The 23,989-nt window shown below is 41.0% G+C and overlaps 1 protein-coding gene across 1 annotated transcript in view; it reads right to left on the reverse strand.

Moving 5' to 3' along the window:
• Window positions 1–23,989, reverse strand: part of myo10 (myosin X) — a 162,755-nt gene that overhangs the window by 82,215 nt on the left and 56,551 nt on the right. Inside the window, 1 exon segment of the mRNA XM_079651992.1 lies at window positions 16,292–16,450. Coding sequence (XP_079508118.1) covers window positions 16,292–16,450 — 159 coding nt within the window.

The raw sequence follows: 23,989 nt of genomic DNA on the forward strand, positions 1-23,989 counted from the left end.
GTCCTCCACCACTTACGACCACCTATGGGTTAACATAATATCAACACGTCCTCATTCCTTAACATAACTGCAGTGGTTTTAAGCAGTGGTGTAGTGGGCGTTGGACGCGGTGGTACGCCGTACCCCCACTTATTTGAAGCGTGATTTCTTTTTTTAATAGTCTAATACATCTAAAATCATTGCCAGTGTTATCAGTTGCAAGTGTGTGTTTGTTGTAATAATGACAAAGATTTCACAGTAATTATAATAAAACGTAGCTCAAGCATTTATGCAACTTGATATGAAGCGGTGTGTGTGTGTGTGTGTGTGTGTGTGTGTGTGTGTGTGTGTGTGTGTGTGTGTGTGTGTGTGTGTGTGTGTGTGTGTGTGTGTGTGTGTGTGTGTGTGAGTGTGTGAGGGGCAGCACCGTGTGTGTGTGTGTAGGGTGCCCAGGTGTCCCGCACTGTGGGACTACACACACAGCATTTGTATTATTTGTCCCGCGTCCCACACATTGAGACTATGAGTGATAGTCGCGCAGAAAGGCCGGATCGGTTCGCTGACAGCCGGCACCGCCCTTTATTATTGTATTGTCTAAACGGCATCATGTAAGTTGCGCTGACAGGCGATACAGAGGTCCCCCCCCCCCCCTGTTGACAGTTCACGAGCGCGTTAGTGTCTCCCGTCCACCAACCACCCCCCCACCCAGTAAAGAAATCCCCACTACACCACTGGTTTTAAGCAAGTTGTTAAAGTTTGGGAGCAGTTGCACTTTACTTTAGGCAACACAACGACTTGCTTAGGTTTAGAAGAAAGCCTGTTTGGGTTAATACGTGTAGTTGTTACATACCTTAAGTTCCATAAGTAAGATAACCCACGTTCTCCATGAAAAGCTACAGAAACCCCACAAATCACAGCAGCTCAGGTTTCATGCTGAACTTTACCCTAATCTCTCTCTGGAGTCTGAACACCTATTCTGCTAAACGTAAAAAAAGAGGAGATGTTTCCATCATGTTTGTCTGAAGACGGGAACATTGAGTGTGTGCAAAGTGTAAATCTTATTAAGGGGGATCAGAGTGTTCCCATGAGCACGCATTAGGAGGTGAGGCTCGCCTGGAGGAGAAGATGAAATGCATTTAGAAGAAAAGGGAAAGGCTTCTCCTCCTCTCTGCAGACTTCCTGTTATCCAGGCTGCTGTCAGTCACAGTGAAATCACATCCTAGCGTCCGGTCGTAGTCCCACGGAGATGTGTTTCTCACCTTCTGCTTGTTTTAGTGAGGCCGCTTTAGTCCTCTCTTCAGAAGCTTTTATTATCGCTTCACTACCGGTTAGTAAAGGTTATTATTAGAGCTGGAGCTTCAACACAAGCAGACACATCTACAACTCCTGTTCCTCTTTATCGAGGCCAATCAGGAAACATTTCCAAATCGTTTGAATGAATAGAAATAAGAGGAAAGCTGCGGTTACACCGTGTCCAGAGCGCTGAAGAACAGATATCAGGTTACAGCCGTAATAACCATGATTAGGGTTAGTCGGCATGCCAACGCATACAGCATGAAGAGAAGACAATCAGCCTGGTTCTTCTGAAGAGGGTCGTCTCCAATTTGAAGCTCGCTCAGCTTTTCACATTATGAACACAAGTTCAACTCTCGTTACAACTTCTGGTTCACTTCAGTCATTAAATGCACTGATAATATTTACAATTGCCCAAATACTTCTGTTAGAGCCAGTGTTTTGATTTGATAAGAGAGGCACCTAATTGTGACGTCTGTAGTCAACGCACTATAAAGGACTACAATTCCACGGCACCTGTGCTAAAGCCACAGTGATGGGCAACCTGTTGAGAGACGCCGTCGAGGAACAGTTTTTACCGTACTCGTACCGTACACACGAACCATACAAGTACCCTTTAAGTTGTAAGTATAAGCATTATCACGAAATAATTAATACCAAGTTGTTTGTTTTATTTGAGTTGGCCTATTTCTTTGAATATTGTAAAGGCCTATTTTTCTTTGTTAGTTTGTTATGTTATTTTGAGCAAACACATCGCAACATCTTCTAAACCATCGGAGGCCAAGCAGCACTTCAAACTGTGAGTACTTTAAGGAAAGAAACGAGTTAGAACTGTCTGTCTAAGGCGTCTAGTGGCTGATGGGAAGGCAAGGAAGGAGCCACGACAGAGACATTATACCATGATATGAAATGCACCCAATGACCTAAACGCACCAGTAGCAGAAGTCTGTAGCGCTAACCCAGATGTTCTTCCTGTCTTACCATGTTTTTAGCAGAAAGCGTACAGCTTGATAAATCTGCTTATTCGTTAGTTACTTCGTCCTTCAGAACATCTTTACTTCCTGTCTGTTGCTTTTAGCTTAGATTGGTTCATACACTGAAGACATGGATCGCAAACTGATAGAGTTTCTTTAACGAAAGGCTCAGCAATCTCTTTAACACTAGAACCGCCAGAGGTCGCTGTATACGTCAGTCAGTCAGTCAGTCAGTCAGTCAGTCAGTCAGTCAGTCAGTCAGTCAGTCAGTCAGTCAGTCAGTCAGTCAGTCAGTCAGTCAGTCAGTCAGACTCTCTCTCTCTCTCTCTCTCTCTTCTCTCTCTCTCTCTCTCTCTCTCTCTCTCTCTCTCTCTCCTCTCTCTCTCTCTCTCTCTCTCTCTCTCTCTCTCTCTCTCTCTCTCTCTCTCTCCTCTCTCTCTCATCTCTCTCTCTCTCTCTCATCTCTCTCTCTCTCTCTCTCTATCTCTCTCTCTCTCTCTCTCTTCTCTCTCTCTCTCTCTCTCTCTCTCTCTCTCTCTCTCTCTCTCTCTCTCAAAATACTGGCTCAAACTATAAAGAAAGTAATTCTAACCATAAACAAGTCCCATCAAGGGACTCCCATCATTCCTTTGTCTAACCTATACCTCCTACGTTAACATGTTCCTGTTAACTCCCCCCTGTGTAACGTCCTGGTTAAACATCCTGTCTAAACAAAACGTATCTCAGGATTCAGACGCAGGTATTCTCTTGCTGACGAGGAATGTTTCCTCCGGTGCAAACGTCTTTCTCTCCTGCTCATTAAAGCCCTCGTACAGACGCCCCGCTGACCTACAGATACTATGGATGCAAATACATTTGAATGGCAGTTGAGCGGAGAGTATTTACATTTCAAATACTGTGGACTATCCTGCCTGCGTGTGCAAATCATACAGGGGGAATGGGGAAGTCATAGTGCTGCACAGAGGATGATACATCTCTTTGTTATCTCTCTGTAAACACGATCTCTGCTCAGGTCAAGGACTCCGTTTGTAGGAATTAAAGCAGATCAGTGCAAACAGTTCAGCTCTGATCTGGATCATCACACTGGAAAAAATGCAGCTCCATAACAAATTTAAAAAATAGTGAAAACAGGTTGTTTTCACTTGAAATAAGTAAAAAAAACTGAACGCTGCTTGGTAAGATTCCTTTAAATAAGACGGGATATTTCGGTGCCGTGTCGAGCCCTAAAACCAGGAAGTGAGTCAGCATTTCTCCACTTCCTGTTCCCTGGTCTCAGAGCCAATGGGATCTCTCCATAGGGTTTTGGAAAGTAGTTGGAAATAAGGTCTGTGGTTGAGACACACTGAAGAGACGGATCATGTTTTGTTCTACGACATTAAATCCTTCAGCAGTGACCCCACTGGTGATTTCTGAAGAGTGGACGTGTCTGAGAAACGATGGTTGTTACCAAGTGGCTGAATAGGACTACAGAAGTCGTGGAGGTCGTTGCACGTCATGACGCCGAACACGTAAACACTCCTCTAAGTTAGTTTCTGTTCTGCTTGAAAGCAAGTCCCTGCCTCCTGCAGACTGTTCAAACAAACGCTTCAACTCGTTCCATCTAGAATCTGTGTGTTTGAATATGGATCTGAAGTTGGCGTGACGTTGAAGTCGTGCTGCTGGACTCGCTGTACTTCCTTTATAGCATAACGTTAGCATTTTGCTTCTGGACATTAGATTTATGATTAGAACATTATGAAAGTAGGGTAGACATGTGGAGATTATCCGGCTGAACAAAACGTGCATTTATCAAACAGGTTTCCACAGACCTTATTTCCAGCTATTTTCCAAAAACCCTCTGGAGCTACCTGTTGCTTTTTAGTCGAGGGAACCAGCAGCTTCCTTCCGGGTAAATACGTCCTCCCTGCTCCGCTCTATTGGCTAGGAGAACTAATTTTGATCTATATTTGACCAGAATCAGGAAATGCGGTTACAATATAAGCCGCAAATGCTCAAAAGTGTTCAGTTTTCTGATGTTAAAACAATTAGTTTCAACTGAGATACAACTCAAAGTACGATGTTTTAACTCAACAAGATGAAGCATCGTCTAAAAACAAGCCCTGATGTCTCACTGCAGTGTCCCTTCTGAAGTTATTCTTATCTCAGGTGGAGAGACATATTCTATAGACATCAGACACATACTGGGCAAGATTTAGAGTTTTTGTAGTGTGCTCTCGGGTTAACCTCTGATGATGATGATGATGATGATGATGATGATGTGTCTGTCTGTGAGATGTTATTCAAACTATGTGAGGAAGAAGACTTGTACAACTGTTGACAGCTGTTAGAGGTGATCCTGAATGTATTAAACAATACAAATAGAATTGAATAATACAAGTTAGAGCTGGTTTAAGATTACGCTAAGAGTCCGACAATTCACGGTATTTTATTTGATTGTTTTTATTGTATATTAATAACTGTAATGTGTATTTCTTGTAAACATTCCTTGTAATGTTTTTTTAATTGAACGGCGGTAATTATATCATATATTTCTGTCTAATAGTTCTATATTTAGTTTTAACACATAATGCCCCAAACAACATGATCATTTAAATCCACTTTTACATAGTTTTACCCACTTTATTGTAATTAAATGAACAAGTTGGGACAGGACGAGTAGTGTGGGTGATGAGCAACTCAAACACATCTTCAGAGGTGAGTGTTAAACTCTCCAAAGACAGATTATAAGTACAGTATCACTTTACTTTTGACACGTGTATCTAACACTCAGCAGATAACGCCCTGACGAACAGCAGATCCCAGTTCGTGTCAAACTGAACTAAAGTGAGTGTTTTTCTCTCTTAACGGCAGCGAGAGAGACTCAGTGTTTACAGAGAGGCGTCAGTCAGAGCTCACGTGAAACTTTAGAGCAGAGGGAGGCTGAGACCTGTCCAAAAAAACACGATCCCTCAGAGCCGGAGCCAGACGAACACTCTGACGGGGAAATGAAGACCAGATGGAGCAACACTGAGGAAAACTGGAGGATCTGATCCAGGGTCTGTGCAGCCTGCATGACTGACGGCAGGACGTGTAGCAGAGTGGGGGGTGATCCTGCATGTATTAAACAATACACATAGAATTGAATAATACAAGTCAGAGCTGGATTAATATTAACCTATGAGTCCGGGATTTTATGGTATTTTATTTTATTTTATTGTATTTTACTCTCTTTGGTATTTAATTTCTTTAATATGTATCTATTGCAATTGTACTTCAAGTTCTATCATGTCTTTTATAGTTTCCTTTACCTACTTACCTACCTACCTACCTATCTACTTACCTACCTATCTATTTACCTACCTACCTACAGTAAGTAAGTAAGTAGGTAGGTAGGTAGGTAGGTAAGTAAGTAGGTAAATAGATAGGTAGGTAAGTAGATAGGTAGGTAGGTAGGTACTTACTTACTTACCTACCTACCTACCTACCTACCTACTTACTTACTTACTGTAGGTAGGTAGGTAGGTAAGTAAGTAAGTAAGTACCTACCTACATATCTACCTATCTATTTACCTACCTACAGTAAGTAAGTAAGTAGGTAGGTAGGTAGGTAAGTAAGTAGGTAAATAGATAGGTAGGTAAGTAGGTAGGTAGGTAGGTAGGTACTTACTTACTTACCTACCTACCTACCTACTTACTTACTGTAGGTAGGTAGGTAAGTAAGTAAGTAAGTACCTACCTACATATCTACCTATCTATTTACCTACCTACAGTAAGTAAGTAAGTAGGTAGGTAGGTAGGTAAGTAAGTAGGTAAATAGATAGGTAGGTAAGTAGATAGGTAGGTAGGTAGGTACTTACTTACTTACCTACCTACCTACCTACCTACTTACTTACCTACCTATTTACCTACCTACCTACCTACCTACTTACTTACCTACCTATTTACCTACCTACCTACTTACTTACCTACCTCCTTACCTACCTACCTACCTACTTACTTACTTACTTACTTACTTACTTACTTACTTACTTACTTACTTACTTACTTACTTACTTACTTACTTACTTACTTACTTACCTACCTATTTACTTACCTACCTCCGGACTTACTTACTTACCTACCGACCTATTTACCTACCTCCTTACTTACTTACTTACTTACTTACTTACTTACTTACTTACTTACTTACCTACCTACCTACTTACTGACTTACTTACTTACCTCCTTACCTACCTACCTACCTCCTTACTTACTTACTTACTTACTTACTATTTGTTGTGTTTGTTTATATGTCTTTTACTGGTAACTGTATTCTGTGTGATATCAATTCTCTGTGAAATGTCTACTATTACCTTGAACTGCACTTATTGTATGAAAGGTGCTATACTGTTCAAATGAAGATTATTATTATTTCTACAAAAATGTGAGGATCAGATCCAGGGTCTGTGCAACCTGCATGACTGACGGCAGGAAATTTAACCGAGTGGGGGGGTTTAGGGGGGGTTGTGGGGGTTCAGGCATGCAACAGTCACCGTGTCACAAAGACAAATTCCTGCATTTGTTTGACTTGGCGATTAAAGCTGGTCCACGGGTCGAGTTTAATATCAACGCTGACGGACGGAAACCAAACATCTGCTGCAGTCGTTCAGAGAGGAGGGAATAGTATTATTAGGTCTAAGTGACAGAAGGGCAGTTTGGCAGGTGTCAAGGGGACATGAAACTTTTCAACATATTTTTATTTATTTCTAAAATGTTTTAAATGTATTCATATGTATTATTTAATTTCTTATGTTTATTACATTTTATTTTAAATGTAATGTTTGTTCCATATTTCCATTTGAGCTTCTTATGTTAAAATACATATTTTCTCATTTTGATTATAATAAATGGTTGGAGGTTTTGATACAAGTAGGGGATAACAAAAAAATGAAAGTTTTAATTTCCTGTGCATTCGACTGGAAGTAAGGAGCCATTTTTGTTTTATAGTTTAAGATAATGAGCTGCTCACAGTTCCAATTTATTTTCCTCAGGAAATGAAACCCAAAGCAGAAAGCTGATTATCAAGATGACATCCAGCAGTTACAGGATCATCTGTTTAGAGTCTTTGTGTTTATGGGATGAGTTTCATGTTGGGTCTCCTCCATCTCCTTAGGGAAACACCTGTCTCTATAGCTGGAGGGCAACTATCATACAGATGAGAACATATTGTTTTATTTCCATGATGTTACTACTTTGTTTTTGTGATGTTATGTACACTGTGAGGGAATACTTTGCCCTGTGTCCTCTTTCACCCTCTGACGCAGATGCTCAGCCTCGAGCAGCCGCTATCTCCCTTAAGGAGGGGCTTCCCTGGCAAGTTGTTGTTACCAGTTTGTGACCGGGCAGCTCTCGGTCATTGTTGTGGGACACCTGGAACACATCCTTCTCGGGGTGTAGATGACCCCGAGCCATAAGCGACAACAAATGTGAATCAGTTTCCTCCTCTGTTTAGTCTAACGAATGAAGAACGTTGATTACCCTTAGAGAAACTAGTTAAACATCATACGAGAGGAAGGGTCTTCAGAATTGATGGTGGCCTCTCGACCGTGTGGTCAACATCGTGGCTCGTGACATGCCGCGTGAATTCTCCGGCCGAAGCTCCAAATAAACCGTCAGTGTTTTCCATCAAAGCTCCAGCTCTCATCGTGTCTCTCTTACCTCATTCACACCAACGGTGTTTCAGGGCCGGTTCGGAGCTGGAGCTTGAAAAGCACCGGGTTTTCCTGTTCACACCGCAGAGGAGCAGCCTCTTAGCTCCGGAATCCGGTTCGTTTCAAGCACCAAAAAATTGTCCGGCCAGAGCAAAAGCACCGCATACGTCACGCTTACGTCGAGGCGGGGGCAGGGGCAGGGGCGGGGGCGGGATCAACTCCTGAACAACAACAAAAAGCCGGCGTTTTATCCAGTTTGGACACAACGAGTGAGCAACTTAACAAGCAGCAGTGGTCCACTGAAGAGACCAGCTACCTACTGGGGATCTGGTCTTCTGAAGAGGTACAGAGGAAGCTGGAGCACAATTGGCCATTGTTGTTTGTGGTTTCCGCGGTTTGGCTTTATGAAGCAGGCACGCAAACGGTTACGTCATGACGCAAACGATGACGCAATGACGCAGCACCAGTCGGACTCTGGGCGGTGTGAAAAGAGCCGGAGCTAAACCGAAGAACCGGTTCTGAACCTGAAAAGCTCTAGCACAGAGCTTGAACCGGAGTTGCGTTGGTGTGAACGAGGTATCTGAGTCCTGACTCCAGTTGCTTCAGAAGTTTCCCCCACACAGACTGTAAAGTCATCACGCATTAAACTTGAAGTAAGGAACCAAAATGGTGTTTAAGGTATAAGAAAGTTAGATTTTCTTTTAAAGATCGCTGCTCAAATGTATTTTTTCTCAGATAGAAACATGTTTTTTGCGGACAAAAACAACACTGAGAGCGAGGGAAGTGAAAAAGGAACGATAACGTTGTGGCCAGACGGATAAACAATTAGCTGAAACTCACTAAAGCCCTGTTGGATTCAGTCAGCTGATAATTCGAGTGCAACCAACATTGAATCCTCAGAGCCAACAACAATGTCCCCCAGATTCCAGACAAATGTGTTTTCTGTTTGCAAGGTCCATTAACAAATAACAGACCAGTGAAAAACCCAAATTGACCGTAATTAGCAACCCAAAAAATGCAAAAAAACACTTTGCATGGAGCCACTAATGCCACGATGTCTCTGTAATTCCACTAATACAGTAATTTCTCTCACATTGGAGATATTTCCAACAACACAGATCTAAATCAAACCAATGGGCGGTGTGGGAGAAACTACTTTGAAAACGTCTTCACACTGGAGGAAGTCGAGCTACAGAAAAGCTTCACTACGGAGAAATCAAAGTAAAAAATGATCAAATCAACAAAAAAAAAGTGTTTTCAAATGACTCGTAGTTCACTTCTCCCCAACACTGCCAACGGGACAGTACCCACTCTTAGTCTAAATCACAGGAAGTGACATACGTACAGAGGGTATTTGTATATATAGCCGACAGGAAATGACAGGAGGAGGTTTTTTGGCCGGAGGGCAGCCGCTCCACATCTGACAGTAATCAGCTCTGAAGCCTCGGTAATGTAAACGTTCCTCCACATGCACACGTTCCGCTTTAATACGAAGTAAAGTGGCTTTGTGTTTCAGTGTGTCCAGAGGGATTCAGTGTGTGGTCTGAAGGTGTGTGTTCAGGTGGAGAGCTCTGACTGCAGAGATTACAGAGATGTGAATGAAATGCATGCAATCAGCCTCATCTGGACTATTTCAGATATTTGGACATGCATTTTGAAATGTTGTTAAACGATACAGCTTATATTACAAGAGAAGGAGACCTCAAACCATAAAATCTTGCTCTAACAAAGAGTGAGGGTCTGTGTAAGCAACATCAATAGCTTTCATGTCCTTCCTTTTGTGATTTTTTGCACGTTCTAACCACTTATCATTATCATCAGCTTGTATATCTACAGTTGAGCCATTAGCCGCTCAGCTCCAGGGTATTTTTGACAGAAGCAGAGGGACGGTTAGTTACTCGTTCACAGGCCATGCATCGATTGGTTTTCTAAATTTCAGATTTCTGCAGAAAGCTTTAAGGCTTTCTCTTTTGAGCTGGGAGTTTGTGAAGTGAACCAGAGCCGGCTGTTGCAGTCTGTCAGCCGACACACGGAGACGTATTATTCAAATAGTCTGCACCAGTCAGGAGGCTGATTCGGTTTGGGAAGAAAGTGAGCGAGTTGGCAGTGTCCGAGCTCAGAAAAGGAATAAGACAGAGTGTTCTTGATATCCCGTGTGAAGCAAGGAGAAGCACAACCCTTCCAATACCACGCTCACATCAAGTTACGAGTTATTGTGAGTGTCTTTTTTAAAACAAAACAACACACAACGTTTCCAGAATGGGGCTGCAATGAACAATTATGTCAATTCATTTGCAGAAGGAATATTCTGCCTTCAGTCAAACAGTAAGTAATGTATATTTTAAATATACGATACAAAACGGTTCGGATAGGCAGGAATAGAAAGCTCTTGATTTAAAGACCCCCTGCTGTGAAGAGAGAAAGAGAGAGGAGACAGTGTGTGTGTGTGTGTGTGTGTGTGTGTGTGTGTGTGTGTGTGTGTGTGTGTGTGTGTGTGTGTGTGTATGTAACCTTTAGAGCTGCTGTGATTGTAACCAGCTGGGCTGTCAAACAGTGGCCTCACTCGTCTTCCAGTGGAGCGCACACACACACACACGGGCACACACACGGGCACACACACACACACACACACACACACACACACACACACACACACACACACACACACACACACACACACACACACACACACACACACACACACACACACACACACACACACACACACACACACACACACACACACACACACACACACACACACACGTCCATGTTTAGTTATGGAATGCTAAAGAACATTTTAGCCCTGGTAGCTCCACCAGAAACCAGCCGCACTACACACATCAGGTTTACAAACTTCTACAGATTTTGTAATGTCAAAAAATATAGAAAATCTTGTAAGTAATCACAGAGAGAGAGAGAGTGTTTTTTATTTTTCAAATCAAACCTATTTTTCTCATTGTACCTTTTTAACATATTATAGATCTATGATGTCAAACTTTGCTAAACAAAAACGACGGTGTTGGCAGACATGGTGTGTTTCAATGTTCCACAAAAACACCATCGTCACCTCGACTGCAAATCATCTGAAAGCCAATGATAGCCATCGTGAAAGCGTTTTGAAGACCTGACAGCAGAGAGGATGAGAGGATGAGAGGATGAGAGGATGAGAGGACGAAAGGACGGGAGGATGAGAGGATGAGGGGATGAGAGAGCAGGAAGTGTCTCTCTTCCTGCTGAACTCATTAGCCCTCTTTATTTAATTCTCTCAGAAACCTGCGGGGGGGCTCTCAGGAATCCGGGGCCCCTGATTGGTTACGAGTCGGCCCCTCGCTCCGATGCGTTTGATTTCACGCATCGGTTCCTCACCTCTGACTGCCCCCCCCCCCCCACGGAGACTCTGGTATTTCAGGAAGTCAGGAACTTTACCTGAGATTCATCCACAGAGGTACTGCTGATTACAGGACACGCACACACGCACACACACACACACACACACACACACACACACACACACACACACACACACACACACACACACACACACACACACACACACACACACACACACACACACACACACACACACACACACACACACACACACACACACACACACACACACACACACACACACACACACACACACACACACACACACACACACACACACACACACACACACATTTTATAAACATCATTTATATAAAATTATGAAAACAAAAATAAAAAATTAAAAAAGTATATTAGGAAGATGAAGTAAAAAGGTGTGAATGCATGAATTGGCTCCTAACCGTGAAGTCAGCTCTAGTTCCAGGTCTCTCTTATATTTCCAATGACAAATCACTCGCTGACTCCGCCCTGATGAACACTCTCTCTCATGTCAATGAAGGCGCTGACTTTAGAAAGAGAAACACATTTCTGGAGCGTGTGTGTGTGACACTGAAGGTTCTCTGGAGAGTGTCAGCAGAAGACAGAAACCTGGCGGGAGCTGAGAGACGAGCGGACATCTTTACTGAGTACAGTAAACTGCAGATAAGTTATAAATCCAGACGCTGAAAGCTTCTGGAGAGAGACACATTACTGGAGGTGGCTTTGAATAACTGATTTACAGAGAAGTCTAGCAAGCAGTGCAGATTTTGGGCGACGGTGAGGCATTGATTGGATAATGTCTGCCATACGGGAGCATTCAGCAGTGATTAAAGTAACGAGAGTGCGTCTGTCAGAGGTTACCGTGGAAACACAGAGCTGCCTTTGTCTCAGGAGTCAGACAGAAAGTTCTGCCTCAGGTTCGTTCATCAGGACGGAAACACTACTTTCCAGCAATGTGAACCTAAAAGTGTTGAGCAGCCCAAAGTTTCATATTAGAAATGTATAGTACGGGTCACCAGCACATAGAAACTCCCGGATGCTAACTTGTATACATTGGGCAATTTGCAAAATTACCATTTCCAGAGAATTGTTATAAAAGTGGCTTTCTGATTTCGACAATTTTGGAGTGGTTTTGGGGTTATCGAGGATGCTGAATGCATTTATGACAATTTCAGGATCCAAAAGTTCAGTCTTAACCAGAAAGTGGCCTTATTTGTTCTCTCATTGGGCTGATATTGATGAATTTCGGGTTGATTTGAACATTTTATAGGTTCAAAAGTGCTATTTTTGATCCTACAAATGTCAGAAATTGATTCAAAATCCTCAATAACCTTAAAAACAACACCAACATGGTCCAACTTGGCCAAACCATTGTTTAGCTATTGTCTGCTAATTAATGCCACTTATACAAATAGCCCAACATCTGCAGGTTAGCATCCGGCGGTTTCCATGTGCTGGGGACCCTTACCATTTCTAATCTAACTTTGGGGCACTCAATATGTCCGGATTCACAGCAGTGCTGGGATGTGTCCTACATGTTCCTTTGTCTTCGTCATTCAGTCGTATTTCCCAGAATCCTTCACTGTGACGGGGTCAGCAGGAACAGAGATGCTTTGTTTGCTAATTATCTCACCGTGTAAAGCAGGACAGGGTGGAGTAATGACCTATTTAGCAAATGGAAGTAACGTTCGCACCAATACTACCCAATGGTTGAATGTAGTGAAGTATACTCAACGTATTGTACTTAGGTCCAATTTGAAGGTACTTTAACTGAGTACTTTGATTGACTTATTCCATGTTACATTTCTACTTTCCTACATTTTAGAGGCAAATGTTCTACTTTGTAGCCAACCCTAACCCCATGATTCTGAAATGGGCCATTACCGAATCAAGTAATTTAACTTTTGGTACATTTTGATGCCAAGACTTTTGTACTTTAATTTAAAGGGGCCCTATCATGTTTTTTGTGGTTAATTGAACATCTTGGATCCAAAAAGGCTAAAAGAATCTCTCTTATGTTTTGGTTGTATCGCCTGGTCAACATTTGTATACTCACAAAAAACTGCAATTATAAAAAGTAGGCCTCAGATATCAAAATGTATACAGTATGATAGGGAATACATAGTGTATTCAAAGGAAATACCAAACTGAATCATAATGATATTAAACCTGAAAGAAAGCTAAAAAACATGTATACGAATGCGAATACGTTTTTAAATCAAGATCAAAACGTGAACGTGAAACTATGATTTGTTTTTCAAACGATCAAAACGTTAACTTAAAAAACCTTAGAAAAGCCTAAAAGACAATGTTCTAACAAGACATTGGGTATAAAAGACTTTGTAGGCTAAAAAATATATTACATGAACAAAAAATTGTTTATATTTTTACGTTTTTAAGCAGGAAATTATCTCATAAAAGTTTCTAGAGGTAGTATTTTCTGTGTACTGGAAAAGCAGTCAGACAGGTTTATATGTTCTTGTAAAAGCCTGCTGTCTGTACCCGAGTGTCCTGTACGTTGTGTTCAGACAATCCGGTTCATAAGTGTGTCTCACCGCCCCAGGCAAAACCTTCACTTTAATAAATCAGAGACAGAAACTCTTCTGACTGGATGTCCACGGGGAGACGTGTCTCAGTTTGCATTTCTGATTCTGAACCACAACGAGACAACAGCTTCCCTGTCTGCCCGCGTCTCGAGGCTATCTCTGACGTTGTGTAATAACTACTGCTAGAAAATAATGGAAACATGATTCAGCAGATAGATAGGAAGCTTCTTTCGTCGTCCATAAAGTTATCGTTCTCATGACGATGGATCGGGTTTTTGAGGGCCCAAAACGTGTCTTTTGCCACACTGGTGAAACACGTTAGATTTTAAGGGGTCTCGTTTTCGAGTTGTGGCCAAAAAGGCTCAATAGCATAATGTTTCCAAAATGGAGCCCCTCACTCAGGTTTCACTTGTATGAAATTGGGTATAAGTAGCAGATATATACTTTTCCCCCCAAAGAAAATACAATGACATTTAAATACAAATTAAAAAAATGTTTTAAATTAAGTTAAAAAAAAATGAAAGAAGAATGAATAATAATGAAAAAATAAGAAATACAATTAAAATATAAAATTAAAAAAAACATATATATATATATATATAATAATAAAATAATATATATAATAAAAAAAAATAGGAAGAAATATAAATAATAAAAACATATAATTAAAAAATATTTATGTATATGAAAAAATAAATAAAATAATACAAAATATAAATAAAATAAATGTGAAAAATACTCAAAGATTATTTGAAAAAGGTGACTTCTACGATTGGAACTGGAAAGCTTGTAATGCTGTAAAATCCACTCTCATATTGCAAATTGCTTCAAGGAGTAGACGACATCCATTGGACTAAATCAAACATCCATTGGACTAAAATCAAACATCCATTGGACTAAAATCAAACATCCATTGGACTAACATCAAACATCCATTGAACTAAATCAAACATCCATTGGACTAAATCAAACATCCATTGGACTAAAATCAAACATCCATTGGACTAAATCAAACATCCATTGGACTAACATCAAACATCCATTGGACTAACATCAAACATCCATTGGACTAACATCAAACATCCATTGAACTAAATCAAACATCCATTGGACTAAAATCAAACATCCATTGGACTAAAACCAAACATCCATTGGACTAAAACCAAACATCCATTGGACTAAATCAAACATCCATTGGACTAAACCAAACATCCATTGGACTAAATCAAACATCCATTGGACTAAATCAAACATCCATTGGACTAAAACCAAACATCCATTGGACTAAAACCAAACATCCATTGGACTAAACCAAACATCCATTGGACTAAATCAAACATCCATTGGACTAAAATCAAACATCCATTGGACTAAATCAAACATCCATTGGACTAAACCAAACATCCATTGGACTAAATCAAACATCCATTGAACTAAACCAAACATCCATTGGACTAAACCAAACATCCATTGGACTAAAATCAAACATCCATTGGACTAAATCAAACATCCATTGAACTAAACCAAACATCCATTGGACTAAAACCAAACATCCATTGGACTAAATCAAACATCCATTGGACTAAATCAAACATCCATTGGACTAAACCAAACATCCATTGGACTAAACCAAACATCCATTGGACTAAAATCAAACATCCATTGGACTAAATCAAACATCCATTGGACTAAAATCAAACATCCATTGGACTAAATCAAACATCCATTGAACTAAATCAAACATCCATTGGACTAAAATCAAACATCCATTGGACTAAAACCAAACATCCATTGGACTAAATCAAACATCCATTGGACTAAATCAAACATCCATTGGACTAAACCAAACATCCATTGGACTAAATCAAACATCCATTGGACTAAAATCAAACATCCATTGAACTAAACCAAACATCCATTGGACTAAAATCAAACATCCATTGGACTAAATCAAACATCCATTGAACTAAATCAAACATCCATTGGACTAAAATCAAACATCCATTGGACTAAAACCAAGACAAACCAAAAGGTCCAGGTCTAAAATCCTCTGTCAGTAGAGTTCAGATCGACCTCCACCTTGGAAACTCTTTGGATCCGTCATAAACTCATTATCAATTCAAGGCTTTATTGTCATTTGTGCATTAGCTACAGTGTAGACGTGCCAATGAAAAACGTAGGTCACATCAGAGAGTTTCATCCAACTAAGACTGAAACACCTGAACTTCTGAAAGAACATCCACAACATTCATCCGCTTGCTACTTACACATTATTTATCTAATATATCATATTCCAATTACTCGTAGACTCTCCTTCCACTATGTTATCAGTGTTATTGTGCTGCTCTGTGGGAGGAGCCTGTGAGCTCAGATGTTCATTGATATATCTGCACTGTAGCTCTGAACACATGACATTAAAGCCTTGAATCTTGAGAGTGTAATCCAGCAGTGAACTCACGTAGATGTGTCTCTGCTGGTAGCGCAGGAAGAGGTTGTGCATGATGGCTCCGTCATGGAGGTCCTCCAGCGTGGACATGTCCTCCACCCCCCCGACGCTGCTGTGGTGCATGGGCTGCACCTTCTGCCTGCTCAGAGCATTCTGCTTATACGTGTACACCTGCAGCGGGGACATGGACAGAGATGGAGATGTTAATCATGTCATTATGTTTGCAAAAAAACAAGATTGTATTATTTAAACAATGATAGGATTTTTGATAATATTAGAAAGTCTGCTGAGGGACAATTCTTATTTTGATTCAGGGGCCTGCAATTAAAATGCAACAATATCTTAGACACACGCAGCAGGAAATGGAGATTTGAATCATGTGAAAAACACGTTATGTGAAGACTCAAATGGGTCCCGTTGGGCTGACGTTGGGCGTATTGCAACGTAACAATAATTCCAGTTTCTAATTGAATGGAAATGGATTTCTGTGGAAATTGAAAGTGCACACACAGAAAATCAGAAAACCTTTATTCATTCCACAGAGCCAAAAATACCCAAATACTAACTAAAAAGGCATGCATATACAAAAGTAAAGATACAAGTAGAAATACACATTCAAATGTACTCAATACCAGTGGCGAACCGTCAGGGCCTTCAAGGTATTCAGAGAATACACTGGAACACTCAGATAAAACAAACAAAAAATCGATTTAATTATATAAATAAAATGTAATAAAATGTATATAAAATGAATAAATGAGAATGGTATCTGTTGATCTGTAATATCACTGTTACGTTGATTTGTTTGTCCTTCTCGGACCATGCACTACGCATTTCAGTGGTTTTGTGTTAGAAAAGAAAGCAACCAATCAGATCTTGTTCTGGGTCTCTGGGTAGAATATCCTTCAACCAAGGTATTCTACATCCTTGATCGAATGCCCTGGCCGTTGCACTGAATGAGAGCGTACGTTTGGACTGACAGTTTGATCAACCAATCAGATATTGATTTGTAGCCAATGGGCGTGTTCTTTCAGAGTTCCCCTCGGTTCCAGGGTATTCTAGAAGGCCCGTTCGTTAACTGGCTCGAGGCACTTCTGTAGACCCCCCCCCCCCCCCCCCCCAGGGGTCCAGTTGTGATAGACACGGTTCGCCACTGCTAAATACACATCTAGGTGGACAACAATGGGTACCAGTAACAGTATATTGGAATACATAAATAAGTGTAGCATGTATAAAGAAGTGTGAAAGCAGTATTAAAGGTGGAAGTATATATTGAACAATTACAGATTCATTTCAGGAGTTGAACTGTCTAACTACGAGACAGCAGCCAGTAGAAGTAATAATTATAAAGTGGAATATATATATTCCACTCTTGTGCCTTGCTCAGAGACACCTCAGCAGTTCACAGGGGAAGGTCTGGTACTTCTAGAAGTGCATGTTAACTTGCTTTGTCTAAAATCTCAAATGTATATCTGCACAATTCACAGTTCATGTCTCTGTTGGTATATCTTATGTTAGCATAATACACACTTCCTACGATACATCGTGCTCTCTTTTTGATACCGATGTTGAGACGCGTGGAAAGTGTTTTGACTAAATTCCGTTATATTCCTCACAAAGCATGAAGGCTAAGACTCAACCTTACAAACGCATAGATAGAGAACAATGACAGACATAATATGAATGTTTTGGGGTTAAGTTAGACGAGATTGGAGGTTTTTTATCTTGACTCATTGTGGGATTCACAGAGTCTGATGTTTACAGCCCAGGGTCATGTTTACCTCAGCGATATACACCGTACGTCACCTGGGAGCAAGGTGACAGGAAACCTGAGCTGTTTTTACGAACCAGGAGAGGAAGGTTAATGTTCTGCCTGCAGGAGACGGATAATGATACTTTCACCAAGACCTGAACTCTCCTCAAAACCACTCTGGGATTTTTTGTTTTTCTTATGTAGGTGAATGGCACTGTAACCACATTTTGTTGCACAACCCTGTGTTTTAAAATCCTTGTTAAAATGTAAAGTTTTCATTGTATTAAAACAAAAGAAAATCTGCAAAAAGAATTGGAAAAAAAGGTAAAATAAAATAATTACAATTAAATACAAAACAATAGTTAATTAGTGCAAGATAATTAGAAGAAGAACATACATTTCCATTTGTCAGATGGTTGAACACACATTCCTCAAACATCAGGAATATATTGCAAAATAATCTTTAGAGCCGTCCAAAAGAACCAGCGATTTTCTGAACCTCATTAGAATCCACCTCCACCTCCACCTGCACCTCCACCTCCACCTGCACCTCCATCTCCACTTGCACCTGCACCTCTACCTGCATCTCCACCTGCACCTGCACCTGCACCTCCACCTCCACCTCCACCTGCACCTCCACCTCAACCTGCACCTCCACCTGCACCTCCACCTGCACCTCCACCTCCACCTGCACCTGCACCTCCACCTGCACCTCCACCTGCACCTCCACCTGCACCTCCACCTCCACCTCCACCTGCACCTCCACCTCAACCTGCACCTCCACCTGCACCTCCACCTGCACCTCCACCTCCACCTGCACCTCCACCTGCACCTGCACCTCCACCTGCACCTCCACCTGCACCTCCACCTGCACCTCCACCTGCACCACCTCCACCTGCACCTGCACCTCCACCTGCACCTGCACCTGCACCTCCACCTGCACCTCCACCTGCACCTCCACCTCCACGTGCACCTCCTCCTGCCTCCTATAGTGATTTATTTTTACCACTCTGTATTTTGACCCTAAATATTGCCGTCTTATATTCAGTTAACATTCCAGTGTTCCTCTAACCTCCTAAACATCGAACTCCTGCAGCAACGTGAAATATAATCTGTCCGTCAGGATGTCTCACCGCCTTCAACGTATCGTGTTCCTCCAAAGAAAGACTTCTGCAGGATTAAAACAACTCTGAATCTCAGGTCATGCTAAAATAGGATCTGGTTTTAATCGTTTCAACATCAAACATAGAAAGAAATCTTGCTTTGTGTCCTAATGTGTTCTGTCCAGGTTCTTCCCCCAGCTGCTTCCTATCATTATTACTGCAACACAGAACTATGTGTTTGTAATGTGTGTTATGATCTGGTTCCTCCCTCAGAAGAGACTAGGATTCAACCGAGGGGAATCGGTTCTGAAGGTTTGTTGAATCTGTGTAACATGTGATTTAGAGTTTCACGGCTACTGTACGTGTTTTCTGAAGCTTCTGTGAACTGGATGTGTTTTGTTCTGGATCAGTCATTAATGAGCCAAACAGAGAGAAAGCTGATTGTTAAACTTGAACATCAAGCTGTAGGGAGTTGGCTTGGGATCACTTGCAATATCTAATCTTGAATGGAGTGTCATTGGGTGACGTTTGGTCCGACAAGAATGAAATAATATTGAGTAAAACCACTGAAACATTTCAACAAAGAGGCTATTCTTCAGTTTTAGACAACATGTTCTGCCACAGGGCGGTCCTGTTTAAATTAGGAGACCTCCCATTATCACGCTCAGCAGGGGGTCTGCAGCCTGCAGGACGCACGGTTTGACTTAGGGGGGGGTCTGCTTCAGTTAATCAATATTTTGGAGGTATTCTGTTGCCTAAAGAGACGCTGAAGACTTTACAGACTCGGTTTCTGGCTCCTTGGCTGTGACTGATATTTACATTCTGTAGTTCTTGTATGAAGTTTCACACCGTCAGACTTTAACCACGTTGGCTTCTGGTTGGAAAAACGAAAGCAGCCAAGAGGCAGCACTTTCAACTTTTTCCACAAACAGCAACACCACAAAGCATATTCAATAACACGTAGGAGGAGGGGGAGGAGGACGGGGTTATCTCAGACTACAATATTTTTCAGACATGTCCAACCCTTCTGTCCTGTGACAGAAAGAGAAACAGAAGGATGTCTACTCGCGACTAGATTATTTAATGTCTGTGAAATATCCACCATTACCAAAAGGTTAAGAGAAAAGTGTGTGTCCTTGTTTGTTGAAACTTGCTTCTGAAGTATCTCTCAACATCCTGGGAGGCCGGTAAATATCCCCTCTTCTAATTTTAGCCGAACAATCAGCTGTTGTTTTCACTGAGTCACTTAAGACTGTTTTCTAAAAGCAGCTCTTAGACAAGACATTTCCTTCAGCTGTCTCCACTGAGATCTTCAGGGAAAATAGCTAAATCAATAGTGGTCCACAACGCGAGGACTTTAAATACATGTGTCAGTTTGAGTTTATGACTGAGTGGAGGCCAATAAAACACCAAGTTATGCAACAACAGTTCACTATCTTAGCATCTAACACTGGAATCCTTTGAAAGACATGCTGTCTCCTGGATGATAACTCTAGCTTCACACATGAATAAAGCATAAAGAAACATGTGATCTAAAGAACCAACTAACAAACTAACCAACCCAACAACTAGATAACCATCCAAACCACTAGATAACCAACCAACCAAATAACCAATCAACAGATGAAATAACCTACCAACCAACCAACTAACTTACAAACTAACTAAATAACCAATCAACAAACTAACTAAGTAACCAACAAAATAATCAATCAACCAACCAACCAACCAACCAACCAACCAACCAACCAACCAACCAACCAAACAACCAACCAAATAACCAATAACCCAACTAACTAAGTAACCAACAAAATAATCAATCAACCAACCAACCAATCAATCAACCAACCAACCAACCAACCAACCAACCAACCAACCAACCAACCAAATAACCAATCACCCAACTAACTAAGTAACCAACAAAATAATCAATCAACCAACCAACCAATCAACCAACCAACCAACCAACCAACCAACCAAACAACCAACCAAATAACCAATCACCCAACTAACTAAGTAACCAACAAAATAATCAACCAACCAACTAAATAACCAATCAACAAACTAACTAAGTAACCAACAAAATAACCAACCAACCAACCAACCAACCAGCCAAACAACCAATCAACAAAGTAACTAAGTAACCAACAAAATAACCAACCAACTAAATAACCAATCAACAAAGCAACTAAGTAACCAACAAAATAACCAACCAACTAACTAAATAACCAACCAACCAACCAACCAACCAACCAAGTAACTAAGTAACCAACAAAATAACCAACCAACCAACCAATCAACAAAATAACCAACCAACCAACCAACCAACCAACCAACCAACCAACTAAATAACCAATCAACAAAGTAACTAAGTAACCAACTAAATAACCAACCAAATAACCAACCAACTAACTAAATAACCAACCAACCAACCAACCAACCAAATAACCAATCAACAAAGTAACTAAGTAACCAACAAAATAACCAACCAACTAACTAAATAACCAACCAACCAACCAACCAACAAAATAACCAATCAACAAAGTAACTAAGTAACCAACAAAATAACCAACCAACTAACCAACTAAATAGCCAATCAACAAAGTAACTAAGTAACCAACAAAATAACCAACCAACTAACCAGCCAACCAACCAGCCACCCAACCAATCAACAAAGTAACTAAGTAACCAACAAAATAACCAACCAACTAACTAAATAACCAACCAACCAACCAACCAACCAACCAACCAAGTAACTAAGTAACCAACAAAATAACCAACCAACCAACCAACCAACCAACCAACCAACCAACTAAATAACCAATCAACAAAGTAACTAAGTAACCAACTAAATAACCAACCAAATAACCAACCAACTAACTAAATAACCAACCAACCAACCAACCAACCAACCAACCAACCAAATAACCAATCAACAAAGTAACTAAGTAACCAACAAAATAACCAACCAACTAACTAAATAACCAACCAACCAACCAACCAACAAAATAACCAATCAACAAAGTAACTAAGTAACCAACAAAATAACCAACCAACTAACCAACTAAATAGCCAATCAACAAAGTAACTAAGTAACCAACAAAATAACCAACCAACTAACCAGCCAACCAACAAGCCACCCAACCAATCAACAAAGTAACTAAGTAACCAACAAAATAACCAACCAACCAACCAACCAACCAGCCACCCAACCAACAAAGTAACTAAGTAACCAACAAAATAACCAACCAACTAACCAGCCAACCAACCAACCACCCAACCAATCAACAAAGTAACTAAGTAACCAACAAAATAACCAACCAACCAACTAGCGTACAAACCAACTAAATAACCAAATAACTAACCAATAAACTAACTAACTAAACAAACAACCAACAAACTAACTAACTAATCAACAAAGCAAATCATTTAACTGTAAACTGAAAGACACACACACACACACACACACACACACACACACACACACACACACACACACACACACACACACACACACACACACACACACACACACACACACACACACACACACACACACACACACACACACACACACACACACACACACACACACACACACACACACACACACACACACACACACACACACACACACACACACACACACACAGGTCGTTGACCCGCTGTGACCGAGCAGCTCAGGGCAACTCTTCCTGAAGAAAGCTGGTCTCTGTCTGAGGAGTCAATCACATCTGACCCCCCACAACACACACACACACACACACACACACACACACACACACTAATATATAACCCCCCCAGCATCCTGCCAGGCCTCATTCATCACATTCCAGCTTCAGTGACGCTTCACTGGGAATCTGAACGTCACAGAAACGCATTCACGCGGGTGAAATGTGAACGGTATTTTTTTACAGCATGTCATCGCCGCTACGATCCCAACCTGCATGTTCTGATCTGTGTTCTCTACTGAGAATCAAAATGAAATTGAAAAGGTCTTGTTCCCGTGTGGTCTCAACATTGGAGTCAAACAAAGGAGGCCAGGTGGCTCAGGTTCTCTGTCAGATGAATTATGTAAAAAATACTGGGTTGATTTTTAGTAAACCTTTCTGGGTGTAGCATTGGCAAAGGGAGAACAAAATAAATGAAATAGCCTTAAATTGAGGCTGCATCCACACCGACATGTTGATGCTTTTAAAACAATTAACTTTTTCTACCTTTACGTCTACCTTCACCACTAGTCTGGCCAAACCCGTAAACGTTTGAACCACTAATTTTATATTTAAAATCTGTCACGAAGACACACAGACTTGATTACTGGTGTTTTTTCAACATGTATACCTAGGGATGAGTGGAACTGACCTTGGTGTGTGTGCAAACAGCTGCTGTACGGTAACATTTTGCATTTTAAAATGCCCCTGATGCCTAAATGAACAGGAGGCAGGCCATTTTTTGGAGCAATTTGAGAAAATGAATGTGTCCAGAAGCAATATACGGTTATTTGCTTTCAGCGCACACATGCCCAGTGTGGATTAATGACCATGTGATAGCCTAGTTCTTAGAGATGGTGGGATAGTGTACTAGTACTGGCTTAGTAAGTGCTTTTAAAATTTAATGCAAAACAACTTCAAGACAAGAACCCTCAATCTGTGTGAATAATCGAACCGTTGACACAAAGTCAGAAGAACACTAATGTCTAAAATATAATTATATGCTGAATAATTAAGATCTTTCTTTCATTGGAGCCCAAACAATGCATAACATCTGTCCGTCTCACTCTCTTTCTGTCATGGACAGTACAGTCGGGCCTCAGCAGGGAACAGGTTTTCTTTGGCTTTGTCCTAATTAGGTTTC

This window comes from Notothenia rossii (genome assembly GCF_949606895.1).
Source record: "Notothenia rossii genome assembly, chromosome: 9".
In the NCBI taxonomy this organism is placed as follows: domain Eukaryota; kingdom Metazoa; phylum Chordata; class Actinopteri; order Perciformes; family Nototheniidae; genus Notothenia; species Notothenia rossii.